Source organism: Syngnathus floridae, chromosome 18 (genome assembly GCF_059516105.1).
Source record: "Syngnathus floridae isolate MCC-2025c chromosome 18, RoL_Sflo_1.0, whole genome shotgun sequence".
Taxonomy (NCBI): Eukaryota; Metazoa; Chordata; class Actinopteri; order Syngnathiformes; family Syngnathidae; genus Syngnathus; species Syngnathus floridae.
In genome coordinates this window covers 10091351-10111344 of record NC_142430.1, presented here as the reverse complement: position 1 = coordinate 10111344, position 19994 = coordinate 10091351, and the positions used below count along the sequence as shown (strand labels likewise).

Sequence of the window (19994 nt, the reverse complement as noted above, 5' to 3'; positions counted from 1 at the left end):
GTTGGTAATGATAATCCCTCCATGTTCTTGCTATGTGGCCGGAAAAGCCATTGTACTGTTTTTTAAAAAAAAAACATTTTTATGCCACTCACACCGAGAGAGACCAAGGAGATGATTATTCCACAAGCGGATGTGGAAATCAGTCCAGAATTCTAGGAATACATTTTCCAGTTAGTCAGATTAAATCTGTGTGTGCAAATGCCACAAATTAAAGTTTGAGCTCCAAGAATAAATAAATAAACAAATAAATAAATGTGCTTTACCTTGCATGCATTTAATACAAAAGTCATACATAAATAATTAGAAACTTGATCTGACACTTTGCACGAGTAAATTGCACACTAACACCGATGGTACCAATTTGCAACATGATATTCGAGTGTTGGCGATTTGCTCATCTCCAGTGTGTTGAGTTTTGATGAGCCGTCTCTCTTTATGCATATTATATGAGAGCTATGGGAATCCAAATGCAACAATATTGACAGCGAGCAAATTACAGTCAGGTCATTAGGTCTGCTGCAAATGTTGACTAACGGGATTTAAATCATTGCAATCCTACCTGGCTGGGGAGATGGAGCAGAGTACACAAAGAGTCCAACCCCCCCATATGCAGGCAAACAAGCCTCAAAAGCTTAACCCTGCCACTGAATTAGAGAAATGGGGGCTGGGTGGGCCAGGATAATGGGAGGAGCTAATGAAACAGAAGGGGCGCCGCTTTAAATTGAGATTTCTAAGCCTGCTAGATGCTGGATGCCTTGACCCCAGCTCAGTTCCTCACCTTCTACGCCTCCACGGGCTACCATTGCCTGACCTCGAGAGGCGCCCAGAGATATTCAGAGAACTTGATTGGATTTTGGGAAAGGAAAATAAGTTGAATTCAAGGAGTGCGGCTTTCAAATGAAAAGACAAGCATGATGTGTGCTGAAGCATAACTACAAAATGATGTGGGATCGTATCTGAGTGCACTTTTCAAGCTAGGCAAAAACATCAAATGGGCTTTCGTTGAGGAGAAGAAAACCCACTTGTGCACATTCATGCTAATTTACTTTTTGCTGTGGAGTGAGAAATCATGGTCCAAAAGGAGTCATGTTTCATATTCTCAGAATATAAAAATGATGCTGTGTAATTAATTGATTGTACAGTGAAAAAAAGTCACTAAAAGAGGACATTTTTGCATGCACAAAATAAGAGGCTGGATGTTTATATTATATATCTACTATATTTATTGTGCCTTGGATAGTGACATGCGTAGCAACACTGTCACCAGGGAGGTACATTAGGACATAATCGCCTCTGTAAAACACTTCCTACATGTCCTCAAATTGGCTTTCTAGCAATTATATTTCTTGCAATAAAAAAAACAGTATTGTTATCTGATATTACTTTCAATTTTCTAAATGGTACTTCCAAATTTTGCATCGACTTTGTGTCATTACTAAAATTACAAATGGTCTTCACTTAAAAAAAGAACGAGATATTGCTTACAATGTTTGTTCCCATTTTTCTTTTTAAAATATTTGAACAGTTCACTCCTCTCTGATTTCAAAACTACTTATTCATCCGAATCAGAATCAGAACCAATGACAACACGCTCATATTATCGTCTTTGACATTGCTATATCACCCAATTATAAATTAATAAATTTGGGATTGTTATCAGATGTGATGGAGGCTCAGCTACAATAGTCACCACAGGGACATTGGGAGATTTGGTGCCGGACTCAGGGGACTTGAGGATCGATGCCGAGACTGCAGGCTGTGATCTTCTCTGCTAACGGGAAATAACAACAAACCACTGTGGCCTCTTTGGGAGTATTCGAGTACACACGTAATGGCTGGCTTTGGTCATTTAGCTTCGATTAAAAACAACACTCAAACTATGATAACACATTTTGATGAAGCATATGCCACATCCGTGACTAGACATGCAAATAAGGTTTTGTTTTCAGAAAAAGCATGAAAATGGGTCACCCAATGCAAATTAACAGATAACAATGAGCTCAAATAAAAGTCCCATTGTTTCAAATCTAAAAAATGAGAACACTGTTATGTCTGGGGTTTAAGCATTGAGTCCAAAATATTAAGAGTATGTACCGTTTAATATAATTCTTATTTAATTATAAAATACATATAATTTTTTGTAATATAATAATAATAATAATATCCACCAGACCAATTGGACCCAGTACAAATAGAGTAACCTATAATACCATTTATAATGAGATAATTTTCTTACAACAAGACACCATATTTGCGACTGACGGTTTTATAAAATATGAAGCAGGAAACTAGATAGTATTACTCCCATATTGCTTTATTCTCCCTTGTGCTTTAATCCCCTTGCAGTGAATATCCCATTCGTAGTAGTCCCGGATAACAGATTTATCCAGGATAAAAATCCATGTTGTTACATTGCCTCCCCTCCTGTCAGAGACCAGTAATCCAGGTCGCATTGTAACAGGATGTTAAACAATGCCAGCAGCTGTGCATGGCGGCCTGGGGAAATGAGGGCAGGTTTTGCCAACAGGTAATCTTTATCTTCATTTTGGGGGGTCAATGTCACTCTCCTTCTCGTGCACATTCTGTCCCTGAGTGAGTGCGCAGAATATTACCCGCTAACTGTGGATGTGACTGTATGCATGCAAAGCCATCATTCATGCAGCAACATAATAATGCATTGTGATGAGGAAAGAAAGCTTGCGAAAGCTGAATCAATATCAAAGTTGAGGTGTTCATGATTCGACTGACTGCACAGTTTGATGAAAAAGAAAAAAAAATGCATCGGAGTGCTTGTCTGGCAATTGCTATTCATTAATATTCCATTAGGACATTGTCGATAGGAACGAGTTGAGCCAAATAGCTGCGGGGATATTTAACCAGACTGTAAATGTTGTTTGTCTTTCCATGCGAGAACCCTTCGTCTCTACTCGTCTCAAATGTGTTATGATGAAATTAATATATATGAGGTCAAGCTGTTATCTAAAACCTGATTTGACTAAGACTAGATGGTGGTAAGAAGTCACAATTACACAAGTAATATCCTGCAGGTTGAATATTTTTGTTGACTCAACACCTCCCACTTTTTTATACGCCCCGAAAGAAATAACACAATGTACCTTTGAATAGTGTCCAAATTTAAATACAAGGTGACCTCAGGCTCAGTCAATCAGTGGACCATGACCTGTATTTTGCAACAACACAAAAACCTCAGTGCAGCTCTATTAGGGCGGGGTCACAGAGCTAGCGGGCTCATTAAAAGCCAAAGCATATATACACATGAAAAGAAGTCTTCACACAGAGGAATTGGCCCATACAAATACATGCACACACCACACACACACACACACAAGCCCAAAGCTGCATAAGTAGAGCTTATCCCTTCTTGGAGTGTTCTGTTCTGATCTGATCTGTCTCCTAACTGTGATCCCTGCTCACCCCTGTGGGTCAAACCTGTGCAATTGCCCAAATGTAAGGCTGATGTGTTTGGATCATTCCTGGCTTGACGCAGCTGCAGGAGGACAGGAAGGCCCTCCGGCATTGCAGAACAACACTTACACATCATGATGATTGGTCTGGCCAAATGTTCGGCGCCACTTTACAATGAGGCTTATACATTCTTAATAATGATGCCATAAGCACATTCTAAATCTTTAATAATCACTTTTAAACGACTTACTCTGACTTTCAACAATAGTAGGAGGTGCAGACTCGCTGTTGTACTCGCAATTAGTACGTGTGTACAGTATGTTAAGCAAAAGCAGTGAAAAGTGCCCAATACATAATACTTCAATGATATAATCAAAAATACCATGCCATGCGGAATGAGCCACTTTTAAAACTTAACAACATATTTCATAAAAATGCACCTTATGATGCTTAATGATGATGATGTATTAGGAAATATACAGTCACTGTGCAAAGCTCGTTAGTATGCCACTGGATTGGCAAATTGTACATGATTAATGGCTGTAATTGAACCTTGATTACTTAATTGGAATGTCACACAGCAGGGAAGGATGGATGGATGGAAGTAAACTACAGGTGCAATGGAAGCGCACCCAGACTGTTGAGTTAAAAACACTTCATAAAAGTCCACGTGCAGAGTTGCATTAATCAGGTTGCTCAGTCACTGTGTCCCATGATAATTCACTGCCTTGACCCCTGAGGTCATGCTTTTTCTCGACGACCACTTCATCACGTAACAATCTGCCCGGGCCACTGAAGACAAAAGCCTCACCTGACGACCTTGCCCCGGTTATCCACGGACAGAGGTTAAGGAAAAAAATAAACAAAGACCGAACCGTCACATTACAGTCATGACCAATGAGTATATAAACCACTGCTTGACATCTCAGTGCAAGGCATATGATAATAATCATGATAATAAATGATAAATAATTATATATCTAATAATATTATCAATAATAATAATCAATATAATTAACATAATTAATGAATCAACCCAGACCATTTCATTTGAAGTTTTGATGATGTCATTAGCTCCAAGTGAATGTGCATCGCTACACACTAATACTTGTATGCCGCTCTCATTCTGTTTCTTTGTCAGGACAAAAAAAAGAAGGCAGATTAGCACAAAGTTTTGTGTTAATGGTAAATAAAAAATGGAGGCCGGGTCTTTTTTAGTCACTGGAGGACGATGCAGTGGTTTTATGGCACAGGTCACATCTGCCATGGGATAATGACAGGGGGAAGCCAAATGGAACATGAAGCATGCGTGTGCTAGTCAATGTGTGAGGCTGGAGTGGGGGGGGGGGTGTGCATATGCTTGAGCCGTGCGGGTTGCAAGGGGGAATTAATGAGTCTCCTATGAGCTATTATCTGTACCTTAGCCCCACTCTGCAATAATGCAAGGCGGCAGCGCTCCCTAATGACAATAACAACAACAACGCACCTCTGCTGATGGATGCAATCAACCCTACACTTTGTTATTTTTGGACCGAGAACAATGCGCCAGATTTTTGATCACATTTATCATTCAAGTTTCTACATAAAACAAAAAAAACGTCCGCTACAGGAATTCCTCCACATGTCCCAGACACAGACTATCCTGTAGGTGAGGATCAACTGACTGCACGGCAGCTTTACTACATGCTGTCTGACCACTAAGCTAATTAGGTTATCCGTTTTACAACGCAGGTCCCACTGACGTTAATGACCTCTATTTGTTTACCTGGGTCACTGGGTCTATAATTCTAAACAACTCGACTCATTCATTCACTGCCATTTCCAGCAAGAGATGTCAAATATCCATTTGAACCGGGCTGCCAGTCAATGAGTTAACACAAGTACAGTACATTTTTCATGTCAACGTAACAGCAAATTTGCTGATGCACTTATCGAACCTATTTTCTAGACAATATATGTATATAATTAGGGTTTCAGTTAAGCTGGAGCTTATCCAGCCTGACTTTAAACAAGAGGCCACCTGGGTACCAGCTAGTCACTTGCAGGGTACAATACAGACATGAAGATTTTCTCTAATGATGATAGTTTGTTATGATGTTTGTTGTTTTCTATTTATGGAGCGACAAGAACTTTTCCTATTTATTGCAATTATGACTTAACTGCATTAGAATATGTCTGACCTGCAATTATGACTTTAACTGCATTAGAATATGTTCCACCTGCCAAATTACATCTACGAGAGAGAGAGAGAGAGAGAGAGAGAGGGAGAGAGAGAGAGAGAGAGAGAGAGAGAGAGAGAGAGAGAGAGAGAGAGAGAGAGAGAGAGAGAGAGAGAGAGGCAGGGAGTTATCCCCTTGAGATAAAGCATGCTGGAGAGTTGCAAAGTAATTCCGTGGAGGGGAAAGGGTGAGAAACACTCTGCACGATTCCAATTCAAGATTGACATTTACTGTGCACTACGGGGAGGTCACATCGTAGAAAAGTAAATCAAGTTTGAGAAAGCGACGGATTTGGTGACGCGCGGGCGCTCGTGGCGCACAAGACGGAACTCCCTGCAAGTTTTCTTTTCTTTTTCCTTTTTTATAGGAGGGTTAATATGACGGGATGCGAGCCGAACGCGAGGTAGAATGGCCTCTCATCTCACATGGATCTGTGAGGGATGGCATCTTTTTACACTCATCATCACCATCTTCCAAACGTGGACCTGCGGAGACTGTTCCACCGGCTCACTCTCGCGTCGTCTCTGAGCATCCTTTGCTTCTCACTGGTTTACCTCCTCACCGGATGCTGTCAGTCTGGGATCGTCGAAAACTCCGACAACAAGCCAACCACGCACGGGTTGCTCACGCCGTACGAGAGGAACGCGTCAGCGGGGGACGGCGCGTTTGCGGCTCAGAGTGCGCTGGAGGCGAACAGCTCCGGGAAAGAATGGACGGCCACGCGGAGGTTACCCCAAGCCCTCATCATCGGGGTTAAGAAGGGAGGAACAAGAGCTCTGCTGGAGTTTCTGCGGCTCCATCCTGACATCCGCGCTCTTGGATCCGAACCGCACTTCTTTGACAGGCATTACGCACGAGGACTGGACTGGTACAGGTATGAGTCGCAACTCTTCAACTTCAATCATTTTGAACTACTTAGTCAGTAAATATGAGCCACCTTTCTCAAAGGAAAAAGAATATGTGCTTTTGACTATTGTTATATTGTCTGTGTATATGTGCTGATCCACCGTTTGTGTCCAAACAGCTCATATATTTACGTTGCGTGAAGTTATCAATGGTTAAATGCTAAACTGTCCACAAAGTTTGTATGTGGTTTCTATATCATCATCTTTGAATGTAGCTTTAGGGACCAATTAACAGCCTTCAAGTTTTTCAATGCTGTGTTTGCATACCACAACATATCCCTACAACTATTCTACTGAGGTGCCAGTCAAAGAGACGGTGCCATCTGGCTACAGCAATCTGTGCGTGTTTGTGTAAACCAGAGTGAGAGCAAGGCCTGCAAGATGAGTCCTCGCAGAGCTGCAGAGTAATCATCTCTGGTGCTCCAGCCAGATGTTACTGTTGTCATGTGGCTCTGTTCTCAGCCTGCTTCTTCGAAACGTCCAACACGCACTAAAACAAGGGGAGGAGTAGAGCTGTCACTTCTTACAATATTTGGAGGAAACTCAATTTTGCCTCTACTCACAACTAAAATCATATATGGATGCATTCTGCTTCTTAAAAATGGTGCATATTTGGCGATGATATAAAGCCCCCTAAATATGATCCCAATATGGCAGATTAAAATTGTACCCTAATCTGGACTGTGTCATGAAATGCTAACCAGCTTACTGTATATTGCTGAGGCCCAATATTGGCTCTGGCTCAATGATGTCAGTGCCAGCCTAACCTGCTACACACACGCACACACACACGCAATGTGAGGCGAGTCAAATTTTTCCACCAACTGTCCAAATGATCTAACTGAGACGTATATATTTTTTAAAAATAGTCTTCAAAATATATACTTGAGCTTCCTATTTCTGAGAATGTGTTTGTACAAAAGACATTCAGAGTTTTGCTGGATTGCGTTGGTAGAGTGTGTGTGTGTGTGTTTGCGTTTCGGGGTTAATGTCACACCAGGTGATGTGAGTGTCACCTATCCCTGCGGGCCAGATGGAGCTCACGGCATGTCGAGCCACTTGACATCGCTGTCAGCTCTGTCAATTGACCTCTGACTTGAGGTCACCGTACAATGAGACTTAATGATGTGCTCATACCACTTCATTAACAAACACTACACACCAAGAGTACACACAGAACAAGGCAAATCTTCTTTTTTTTTTTTTTAGGGGGTAGACATGTACTTTTACAAACATTATTTGATGGTATTTGGAAACTCAGGTGTTTGGTAAGAGAGCTGGTCCAATCTTGTTGCTGTTTGTGTCAGTGGTCAGATTCCATTTACGTCCGTCCAGGATGGCATGAAGTCAGTTCGGATGAGCTCCTGCTCCAGCTTTGCAGGTTTAGCTTTTTATGTTGGACAAATAGCCAAAGCTGATTTTCCCGTGCATACATCAGCAACAGAATGTCACGTGAATGTTTACGATTTAAAAATACTTGACTTTTCCAGCAGCTTGCAGCGGCATTAAAATCCATAGCATTATAGCCATGATAGAATTACAAAAATCTAAAGTGATATACATTTAAATCATCCTTGTGTCAGAAATAACATTCACATTGACAAAAGTAATGGAAACAATAGCAATAATAAGAAATTATTTCTTTGCTATCTCTAAATTCTAAAAAAATGATGTCTACAAAACCAGTTTTATATTTTGAATGGAAGTGCTAAAATAAAACAGGTTGAGCAGTTAGTCCCCCAGACTCCAATCACAATGCAAATAGAGTGGGATCCGTTAAATCTTCATCTGAGCCGCCCCGAAGCAGCGTTTGAGAACACGGCCCCAAGCAAAGATGCATTAATGGTCTTTAAAGGGAGATTGAATCACTGTGATAAACCCTGAGATGGCCTGGAAGTTTACTGCCTACCGTGTGCTGTTTGGGATCGATAGCTCTATCTCCTCTCGCTGACCTTGGCTTGACTCCAGCATTAGAGCGCTATACATTGGTCAGCTCAGCTTCTCTTACAATTAGCAGGAAGCTTTATCCTGCAGCGGGATTATCTCAAACACAAGCGCTCACGTTACACGCAGCTCAACCGTAGTTCCATTAAAAGTGCTGGCTGGAAAAATTCACATTTGATGTTTTGTGGATGGAGGGCAGAAGTGAAATTGCAGGGAGGAGAGGTAGAGTAAAGCTCGGCTGGATTTAAGGTTGAAGGGTGATACTGTTAACGCAATTTTGCACATCTGGGCTAACCTCCGCTTCAACCCCGGGGAATGTGATAAGAGCTCGGATCATGTGCTTCAGTGTGGAAACCTTCAGATTGTGTCACAGAGCCGTTGTCCCCTGCCCTGCCCTCCCCTCCAGACAGCGGGTCTGCTTGTATTTTGTTCTCGAGGTACACTCAGATTTATCAATGTTATTGACCGAAAAGCTTGCCCGGTATTTCCATGTCGTCTCAATGTCAAGCCAAATGAAAAAGAACAAAGGAGCAAAAAGGGCTTTCGAACACTGTGAGCTTTATTTTGTTCTTTTTTGTTAATAAGATTAGGACACTAATACTGATTACTGTTACATAATATTTAATCAAGCCTAAGTCAACTGTTCAGAGTTAATGGAAAGAGGAAAGAAGCTATCCAGTTGGACAACATCAGGGGCAAGTGTGGTCAAGGATGTTTCCTGAAGCCCACAATCATCTTTACAATCTCTAGTCCTCATAACTATTCTTTTATCTCCAGTAAACCTGATTGTTGTGATTGTCCTCCGACTGGACTCCCGCAAAAGAGCATCAAACAGCTGCAGCTCATTCAGAATGCTTCAGCTAGGGTTCTGAAAAACCAGTAGGACTTTGTGGTTTGCAGGCCCAGTGTTCAAAGCAAACACGGTGAAGCGGCATTTGGCTCTTATGCTGCATGCAAGTAATAAAGCTGCCTTGAGTCAGGTGGCAAGCCTTTGTATGATATCCTATCTATCTCTGAGGCTCTGAAAAGTTGAGATCGTCCAACGACAAAAGGAAAAACACAAAAAATGAGTCATTCTTTTGAAAATCATCTGCTCCGTTGACTCGGCTCCATCTGCAATTCATAATGCACTCATTAAGGGAGGCCGTTTGTGGCTTTGTGCCACCATGACACAGCGTATGGTGCGACTTGTGTTTTTGTGTCTTTACAATGGCATATAATTGGCATACAAATCAAAGAAGAATGCCTGCCACAACATTGGATGTTCTGCACCATTCAATGGGCGGTTACAAAACAAAATGCTGACTCAAGTTTTCTTTTTTTTGCAAACAGCAGTAGAAAACATGTTTTCAAGAACTTCGACACGCTTGTCGTTCTTCTACGAACTGTGACCAAATTTGATTGTGATTTTGTTTATAGTGTGATTAAATGGGGTTCAGGTGTTGCCGGTCCACATCCTGTTTTGGAAGCCATGGTCACGAGGCCCAGATGGGTGGAGCGGCGGCTCTCATTAAGGCCTTCCCTGGAGACCCTATGATAGATGTCTCTTGGAAGTGGACAGGGCGCAGCCACAATAGAGCGACCCCTTAATGGTCCCCCATACAGAGGCAACGAGAGGCCTCCTAATAACACACTCATGCATACAGACTCATATTTATGCACTCCATTTTGGACTTGTCTCATAAATAACACAATGTTCTTTTTGATCCAGGAAAGCCTATAATACCACAATCCAACGCGGATGAAGATTTGATATTTTCTAACACTCAGCATGCTACTGATGGGGCTCTGGAGGGTCCTGACTTCCCCAGTTTGCACCTGCCACTCTTGTTTTCAGTCCTGCATTAAAACCTTCAGTATAATTCCACGTGTCCATCACACTGGTGGACAGTGTTTCCGGGTGGACTTATGCTTAGTTACCCTAAGCCCCCATGAAGATCAATTGCCAGCGGCTTTGGCGAGTCACAAGGGAGTGGGGATGAAATATTGAGAATGGCAAACTAAAGAGAGCTTCCTCAAAGGCAAACAGAGGCTTATGATCAACTGCTAGCTAATCCCTGTGTTTATCCTATTGGATGTTTGATCTTTTACTCAAAGTGCCAATTAATTCAGTCAAAAGTCAGATTTCATCGTCACGTTACCAGCTGGAGAAAAAAAAAGTGTTTTCAAAGTTGAGATAATTGGTGAGGAAAAAAAAGGATTGAGGGGAATATTTTTGGTAATACTGCAAAATCAAATCAAATCAAATTCCTGTCCAGGGCTTTGTACCACCAGCTCCCTGAATCTGTCTGCCTCACTTTGCTATCCAACCTGGCTTTACATCACGTGTTATAATCTCCCTATAAAGAATCAAATAGACAGAAATGACCAATATTGTGAAAACCTGAATTGGGCATTGTTGAAGTCCCTTCCTGCGCCTCCATAAAGGATGTTTGAAATCTAATCGTAGATGTGCTTTTCATGAAGCAGCTTTAAACATGGATGGCAAAGTTTCAGAAGCAGAAAAAGAATTCCAAATGTTGCTGAAAAACTTTCTCATGAATTACAGAATAAATCTTCCCGGCCCAGACTTCAGTTTTGAAGACATAATGAGGGCCGAGGGACCTCCAACTATGTATCTACTATCTCCCAAGACCTCTCTGTCTCCACTGATGCCAAATGGATGCAAATCCAGTCACACTGAACTCTTAGAATGGCTGCCATCACTTTGTATTTTGTCCCAACAATCAATAATTAAATTGGGCAATCATGGCTTGCATTCATTGTTATGATTGGAAGAGGACTGGAACCTCATGTCTCACTGAGCATCACAACGCCACAGTGGTCCCATTGAAATAAATGAGCGGGGCAATAGTTCATGCTTCCCTCTCAGGGAAGCCAAAGCATGAATAGAAATGTTCCCATTTTGACACAGACACTGAACAACAGTGGTGTGGGGTGTGTTCAAATGATCTTTTTCCTCCTTCCCAAACTAGTTTGGGTAGGCCATTGTAAATGTTCCACCTGTTGCATTTTTTCATACAACATTCTGTCACGATTGAACATTTTTAGAATCCATTAGTCCATCGATTAATTGAAAAATCACTGCAATCTTTCATTAAAAAGTCTCTAAATGCTTACTCAATTATTGAACACAAGACAATTCATGTGATAATCAATTGATTGATTAATTTTGACACCTCTAATATTGAATTAATGTATAAATGAATAGATTCTTTTTTGGTTTTGTCAGTCGTTTAGTCTGTCTGGCCAAACCTCATAAATTGACACATCATCTTTTTTTTTTATGTTGAGGGCACTAATTAGTTCTTTGTGTTAAGGTAATGACATGGGGGGGGCTCCAGGCTATTCACAGACAGATTGCTAATGGGGGTGTATTTGCTATCATTACTCACTCATCCGTCACTCGAGTGTCTATAGCCAGTCATGAATATGTCCATGGACAAGAAAAGAACTGAAAAGGATGCTTTTCCAAATAGCTGACTAAGTGATTTGAAAATGTGTCTAGATATCTGCGCATGCATGCATGCAGACTGTAAGGCTCCTGCTACTCACGCTATTGGAAGGACAAAGGAGGGCTGGAGACGGCAAGTCTCGAACTGATCCGATTAAATGTGTGTGTGTATGTCAGATTCATAAACAGCTTTGGGAGGTGACTGTATTGATGGCTTCTTTAGTTACCGGCACATATGAAACCTTTGCCGATAAGAGAGGCGCATCCATATCTCCCCATTTTTGGGATACATGTAATATATATGTTGGCAATAGTTTATTGAATAAAATAAAACAGGATTTTCTCCATCACGTATTTCATATTTACTTACTATGTGGAGTTTTAGAAGGGAGGAATATTTGGTCTCTCTCTCCTCATTGATGACAAATCCCGCATAAATGACTTCCTTGCATTTTTCACTTGTGTCTTCTAGCTCAATAAAAGGAATCCAATAACACCATGGGCAAAAAGTAAAATACACTCCATCATGTTGAGTCAATCTCAGAATAATAATGGACTTTTGAGATCCATGCTATACATCACACAATATGAGATGCTGATTCAGTGCTGTTTGGTTTGGTCAGTCGGTCAGGTGTGTGGCAGATGTAGCAGCAGATGTCTCCATCAGGTCCTGCGGGGCCTCTTGAGTCATTTATCTCGAAATGAGTCCCATCTGGAGAGGCTTTCGCTGGAGTCCAGACAAGCGCATAGTTTGACATCCGGTCAAATTTGCCAGCCGCGTTTATATTGTTCCAGTGCCCAAATGTTAGCTAAGTAACATTGTCACTTTACATTGTCAGTTAAACATGCCTGTCTAAATACATCAAGGATTAGGGGGAAATCGCTTATTTAGCTTTTTCTTCAATCATTTGTGCCAGCATTTTTTGACAAAGTACAAATTTGAATTTTCTTTGCAGGAGTATGATGCCTAAAGCACTGGATGGCCAGATTGTAATGGAGAAGACGCCGCGCTACTTTGTGACAGTGGAAACGCCAGCAAGGGTCCACGCCATGTCACAGGAGGTGAAACTGATCGTGGTCGTGCGGGACCCGGTGACCCGAGCTATATCTGACTACACGCAGATCATCTCCAAGACACACGACATCCCTCCCTTTGAGAGCCTCGCCTTTAAGAACCGTACCACAGGTACTAGATTGGCTCTCGTACAATGCAGCTGACATCTTCAATAGTGTTCAAAGAAACCAGAATGCAAAGAAAAGAATCAGACTTGTCCAATGATGCCATTCAATCTGAGTGGATGTGTGATATGATTCGGATTTTGTTTCGACTGCTTTACTGTATTTGTTCCAGGTCAGATTGATGCTCAGTGGAGCCCTTTGTGGATCGGTCTATACGCCCAACACTTGGAGCGATGGCTCGCCTGGTTCCCCCGGGGTCAGGTCCATCTGGTCAGCGGTGAAAGGCTCATCTCCGATCCAGCTGGGGAAGTTGGGAAAGTCCAGGACTTTCTGGGTCTCCAGAGGATCGTCACAGACAAACACTTCTACTTCAACAAAACAAAAGGCTTTCCTTGCCTGAAGAAGCCCGAGGGGAGCAGTAAACCCCACTGCTTGGGGAAGACCAAAGGGAGGACGCATGCCTCCATCGACACGGAAGTGATGCAGAAACTGAGAGATTTTTACAAGCCCCATAACCAGCGTTTTTATCAGATGGCGGGGCAGGACTTTGGATGGCAGTGAAAATGGCAAATAGTATTTTGTTAGCGCACAAATCATTCATTAATTCAGATGCAAAAAAAGAAAAGAAAAAAATCCATGAATACATACCAATGCTCCTTTTCCACTGAATGGTACTTACTCACCTCTCCACAATATTGACACTTTTCTATTGACAAAAACGAGTAATAAAAGGCTGTACAGTATTTGTAATACCTATGTGTGGTTCCAAGCACAGTGAGCATTAGAAATGACAAAAATAAATACACACTTGGGTTATCCTGTTGCTGCTCATTTTTTTTGTCACAATCAGCCACGCATAGAAAAATAAAACAATTCTCAGCTTTCCATTTTCCCACTTCATCCATGTCTATGGTGGATGTTCTGCTCAAATGTGGCTAATTGGTATCCATAACGATGTACATAGTTCTTTTTTTACATATTAGTTGTTAATCTTCATCAAGTCAATCATACAGTGACATCATCCAAGTCCTGTTCCCGAAAAAGCAATGAATATTTTATGCGGCAAACGACGGAGAAGGTTGAGTGAGAGAATCTTTAAATGAGCTCACATTTGACTGAGTGGTTTTGTATTCTTGAATAATGAATGTGGCTAAATGGATGGAGGTGGTGGACGTGATGTGGATCACTTGGCCCCTGTGTGTGTGTGTGCGCACTTTCTTGGGTCAACACGTTTGGGTGGGTGAGAAGGCCAAATGCTCTTTAAAAGATGACAAAGCCATACCAGACAAGTTCAGAATCATGCAGGCTCAAGCCAAGTCCATTTATTTTGGGAGGTGGGAAGGCTTTGTGATACCTAATTACAGGGTTTTATTTTTGCATGTATTTGCACTAGTTTGAAAAGAAATATAAAAGTATTTTTAAAGCAAAAAATAAATGAATAAATCTCGCAATCTATTGTCCCCAAAGTCTCGCTGAGCCTATAGCGTTTGATTGCTTTGCAAATATTTTTTAAGGTGACTTTTTCTGGGGGTCCCGGCAGCAATGTGAATAATTTTCAGTTAGTTGCAGTGCAAAAATAGGTTGCTGTGTTGCACTGTATGTCGACTTATTTAAAAATGAAAATAAATCCGTGAAACATTATTTTCAATTGTATTTTCATGCATTGTTTTTTTATGTGCTCTGTATTCCAGGACTCCGAGATGGGATTGAAAATGAAACACAACTGCTATGACAGTACTGTCATCTAGTGGCCAACGTTGTAAAAAGCTCCATTTTAATCTGTAATGGAACATAAATTACAAATAAATAATCCACAAAATATTTCCCAAGGACACAACATGCTCAGTACTCAGTCTAATCAAATATAATTCAGACTTGAACATAAGAAATCTATCTTCACATATTATTTGAAATGCACTTAAGATGACTTGGTTGTGTTGAACATTGATATAGTAACACAGCAGCCAGATACATTATATGTAGGTTCACACACATTGTAACCCTTCACTGATAATATTTGGCAGCTTGCGCATTTGCTACATGTTTTCTTGTATACTAGATTACCAAACAGCATTGCCCTCATTCATATGAGTAATAGGTCTTTTTTAAATTTCTATTATGGAAAGCATCCTGCTGTGAGCAAAGGCACTCAGCACAGCCAGTAGAGACTCCCTCCCTCCCTCCCTCCCTCCTTCCGTCCATCTTTTATACACATTTCTACTGTTACGAAGGCTGTACAATAACTACTCTATAGGACCCAAAATCCATTAGTAGACAAGCTCATTTTGATGCACTCACAGCAGTTCTGCACTTTTTTATTCAATAAAAAGTAATCGACTTTTTTTTCGTGTGCCTACATAAGTGCATAGTCACCTACGCCGGATGGCATCGGATACACCAATAACTGTAAAAGATCCAATGCAAAAAAAAAAATACGTTAAGAATTTAAATGCACATCAATTATGATGAAAGTTTCCTTGGCGGAGGTAATGAACATCAAAAAGTAATCATTATAAGACATTTTGATACGGTATATAAATTGGATTAAACTGACCAAGGGTATATATAACAATTTACAGGGCAGTGATTATTATTATTTTAGTTTATTATGATTTTAACTATTACTATTATTATAATTATTTTCAGTAATCAAGTCATGATAGCCAATCAGCAAGGCAATGTAAGAACATATCAAGAAACAATTAGCTATTGCTGTACATTACAAGCCCAATTCATCCTTAACACATTTTTTTACAGAATTTCTTATCAACGGGCCCATTGAGCATGTGAAATTTGATGTTGAGGCATGTTGAGTCTATTAATATGATCAACAACTAGACTCATTCATGAGCATCAGTATACACTACACACACAAATGCATGCTTGTAAACTGCTTTGATAAAAAAGTAATGTTTTTACATGTATTTAGCTTAGACTTTGGCACTTTTAATTTGGAATTGTGCAACAGTTGCTCCAGAAGTATTCTATTTTTGTCCGCTTTGCAAAACATTTCACTCTTTCTGCCTGATGCAAATTCAAATCTAACTTGATTTTTGCAAGACAAATGCCTATTTTTCTAGTCAGATATATGGATTTGGATATTTTTGTATGATTAATCTGCAAGAATACATCCACATTTAACGATAAACAGATTATTCCTAATTGTTGTATGAGATCAGTTAGCCAGTGATGTTATAAATGGCCAAGTCTTGTTTTGCTTGTCAGATAAGTGCAGATCGTTTATCAGACAGCACATGATGCTTCCCCGGGCTTTTTTTCTGCGACCAAATATCCAAAGTATAATTAAAAAAACCACAACGTGATGATGTTTAACTCATTCACTGCAAAGTCACGTTTGACAGTGAATGAATTACTTTCTAATTAGCCCTTTCTAGCAATACTCTTCCCCATGCTGGTCCGGCAGGTCGTTGAGGTCCAAGAAGATGGAGGTATTGGAGAGTTTGCGGTCATTGGACGAAAGGTCCAGCAGTTCTTCTGCAGTACTTGGCACGGAGCTGATGTACATGTCCCACACCTGCTCAGGAGCGTCCAACTCCAACAGCTTCTGCTTGATTTTCAAGTTCTTCTCAATGTTCCTTCGCTTGTGCTTGAATTCAAGGATGGTTTTGGTGTAGCGGTTGATAGTGGTGACGGAAGACGCCATGCACGCCGTGAATGAACTCCATGCTAATCTAAAGAGGGGTACAATTTCAATGTTACTAACATGGAGCATTTCAATCCATCCATCCATTTGTCAACTCACATGTAGGACCAACTGTAATCCCACGTCTGGGGTTTCCAGTCTTCTGGTCCCATACTGACTGTGAGCTGGAAGGCTGTGGTGAACATCATGTGGGCCACCATCCCCAGCAGGCCTGATGCACACACAAAGAAATGATGCACTTCTCCGGCATCACCACGTCGTGTCAGTATCACATTAGATGAAAGAGCGGAGTCAGCGAGCCACTCTCATTCAGTCATGACGAGAACACAACCGAGGGCCCGCGGCACCTAAAGGTTGTCATAATTAAGGATGGATGTGGGTTTGGGATCTCCCTTTACAGCAGCAGTCAGTTCGTTCCACTTAAAAAGAAAAAAAATGTAAACCCCAAAGAAAGTTTTTATAGTGACAGTAAAGCTGGTCAGCCGAACCACAAGGCAATAAAAACAGGTCTCTGTATTGTCCTTGCACACCCTCAGCCACGCTCGCATGGATGATTAACAGCCAGTGTAAAAGTAATCATGTGTACTGTAATTCCTCTTGACTCTCATTCCCGCCACCAATCTATTCATTCCATTAAAAAAGCATTTAATAGCTTAACTTCCATGTTGAAACATTTTATAAGCAGATTTGATGATATGCTTGGAGGAGCCATAAAAGGAGCTCAACTTACATTTTTCTTTTTCTCCACTTAGCTATAAAAACCACAGACACCAAGAATTGATTGATTTACTTATGCATTTATGTATTTATTAGATGTATTATTCAAAACAAAATAATTTGCCGGAGTTCACCCATCCCCTGCAGGTATTTCCAGCTGAAGCAAATTGACAATAACAATATTGAATAAGTCGAGTCGGATACCTCCTCTGTTTTGATCGGGGACGTACTGTGGCTGCAGCTGCAGCTGAAATCCCATAACGTATTGCATAATGGATGAAAAAAGATGTTTTTGCTTTTTGGATGTAAATATTAAAAGCAATTTTGAGTGGAATTGATTCCAATGCGTCGTAAACTTACGGGTGTTGACAAAACAGCAAATGTGTAAGGGGCCGAAGTCTATTAGGCACAATTATTGCCTGTTATGTACTCCAGCGGTGGGATCGTTTGTGTGAAATAGGTACAAAATAAATGACCTTATGTTTCTTAAAGGTAATGGATGTGCCATCCGGTGCAACATTCGGGCTTTTAGCTGATGAAAATTGAGCTCAGAGGGGATTGAATAATAGCCTTCCATACGCATTAGATGCAATTTGTTGCAGAAAACAAAAAGGCTTCTTCAAAAAAGACGACAAGGTGAAATAAATAAATAGAACAGTCAGTAGGTGCGTTCTGTCCGTGTGCCCTTTGCTTTATATTATAAGGTCGTACATACGTGAAAGATTCTCCTCCTTCCCACCGATTTATTGACTCAACCCCCAATGGAATGAAGTTGAACTTTCAACCTTGAAAGCACTATAGGATGGCTGTAATGAAACAGACGCAAAGTGTATGTACATCCAATTACAGTTCTTCAATGTGGACTGAAGGGTGAGCAGGAACTCGATTATTTAGCCAATGGTTCTTAGAAGCGGACAAGTCAATCACACACAGAAAGTCCTTTTGGCTAAACAGCGTATTTTACACTGCGCTGGTGGTGGCTCTATTTTCCCACACTGGATTAGAGAGAAGGTCATCATTAATTCCTTCATCAAGGAAGCAAAGCTGGCTTGGAAAGTGATGAGAAATCCCAGAGGACTTTAACTGGCTTCAATATTAAGCATGGATGTAAAAATGGTTGTCTTGAAAAGTTACTTTCGATTTTTTTCACAATAGGGAGGCTTCAAGAAATACAAATTGGAGCTAAAAAAATTCAAACGACAGAAACGAATAGAGGTTTTGACTTACCTGAAAGCACGGTGAATATGGCAGCGAAGGCATTGAGTTTCAGGCCGTCGATGACGTTGCCAAACTGGCACACTTCTATCCACATGAGGATGCCTCCGGTGGCCATGAGCATGATATACAGGCACTCTGCGACGATGCACAGCCACAGCACCCCTTCAAGACAGCACCGGAAGAACCAATCATTCCAATTCAACTTGCTGGAGTGTAGAAAGGTATGGCTGAGTGACTCATGGAGATGACTGCGAAAGCAGTCAAATGGGAAATGGGAAAGCCAAGACAAATATGGTAAGCAAGGGCAATTGGAGAGGACATGCAAAGAAGGGGCCGGGCTGCTTGAGTGACCCCATATGATTAACCTTCACAGTCATCGAAAGGATATATGACCCGCAGAGAGACATCCTGCACGTATAGGCAGAAAAAGCATGTCACCCATTCATCATATGTGTGGTGCATTTATGTATAGCATGAAGCCTTTATGAAGTCATTTATCATAAGGTGGACCAGAGAGCTATGCAAGTATTCTCCTTGGAAAAATAGGGCCAATGTGTATGGAGCGTACTTTACCTCATCAACTAAAGCCAGCTGACACGAGTGTGGCAGACAATGAATGTTGTCTGGTTAAAACAGATTGCTGGCCAAAGAATAGACGGAGAGCATTAAGTGTTCCCTGGAAAGCCACGTGCAGCCATCTGGTGTTTTTGTAGTGTCGCTCTCTCCTAAAATGTTGCAGATTGTTTCCTCACTGCTGCAACAAGGGACCCTTAACATGCTTTTACCTCTTTGGGACATTCTAACCTTTTTTTTTTTTTTTTTCCATTTATGTAAGTAAATCAAAGTGAGTGTATTTTAGAAAAGTACACCAGAACAGTATTGCTTACCGTCCTCACACCACTCAAGGGAATATGGGAATGCCCAAAAACAGTTTATTAGTGTTCACACTCAGAGGGCACTAACAGAAAAGATGGATTCCAGGCGGCACAGCTGAGGGAACAGATAAGACGAGAGAGAACCAATCGATGGAGGAGATTGATTTGCGCCTCCTACCTTGCCGCAGATAAATCAGTGCTAAGTGCTAACTGTGTTGCATTGCTTTGCTTTGGGGTTAAATAAGCAGTGACTTCATGACTTGCTTGTGTTTCACGGAGCGAGGCAATGATTTGTGAGAAACGCTTCATGGATTGCTATCAAAAAGATCATTTAGACAGCGTAGCAAGTTTGCTTTTATTGGAACAGAGAGATAGATGGCCAAATGTGGTCCA

The 19994-nt window shown here is 41.1% G+C and overlaps 2 protein-coding genes across 2 annotated transcripts in view; one reads left to right on the top strand and one right to left on the bottom strand.

The window, feature by feature from the left end:
- Positions 1-5777: 5777 nt before the first annotated feature.
- Positions 5778-14768, top strand: hs3st3l (heparan sulfate (glucosamine) 3-O-sulfotransferase 3-like). Its single transcript, XM_088359752.1, has 3 exons — positions 5778-6519; positions 12905-13134; positions 13300-14768. Exons 1-3 carry the CDS (start codon positions 6086-6088, stop codon positions 13686-13688), a joined length of 1053 nt encoding a protein of 350 aa, XP_088215878.1. The 5' UTR covers positions 5778-6085; the 3' UTR covers positions 13689-14768.
- Positions 14769-15319: 551 nt separating this feature from the next.
- gsg1l2b (gsg1-like 2b) overlaps positions 15320-19994 on the bottom strand; it is a 5744-nt gene continuing 1069 nt past the window's right edge. The window contains exons 3-5 of the mRNA XM_088359753.1: positions 18736-18888; positions 16891-17002; positions 15320-16819 (exon numbers count right to left, since the gene is read on the bottom strand). Of these exons, the coding sequence (XP_088215879.1) occupies positions 16519-16819; positions 16891-17002; positions 18736-18888 (566 nt within the window). The 3' untranslated portion in view covers positions 15320-16518. The remainder of the gene's footprint in view (positions 16820-16890; positions 17003-18735; positions 18889-19994) is intronic.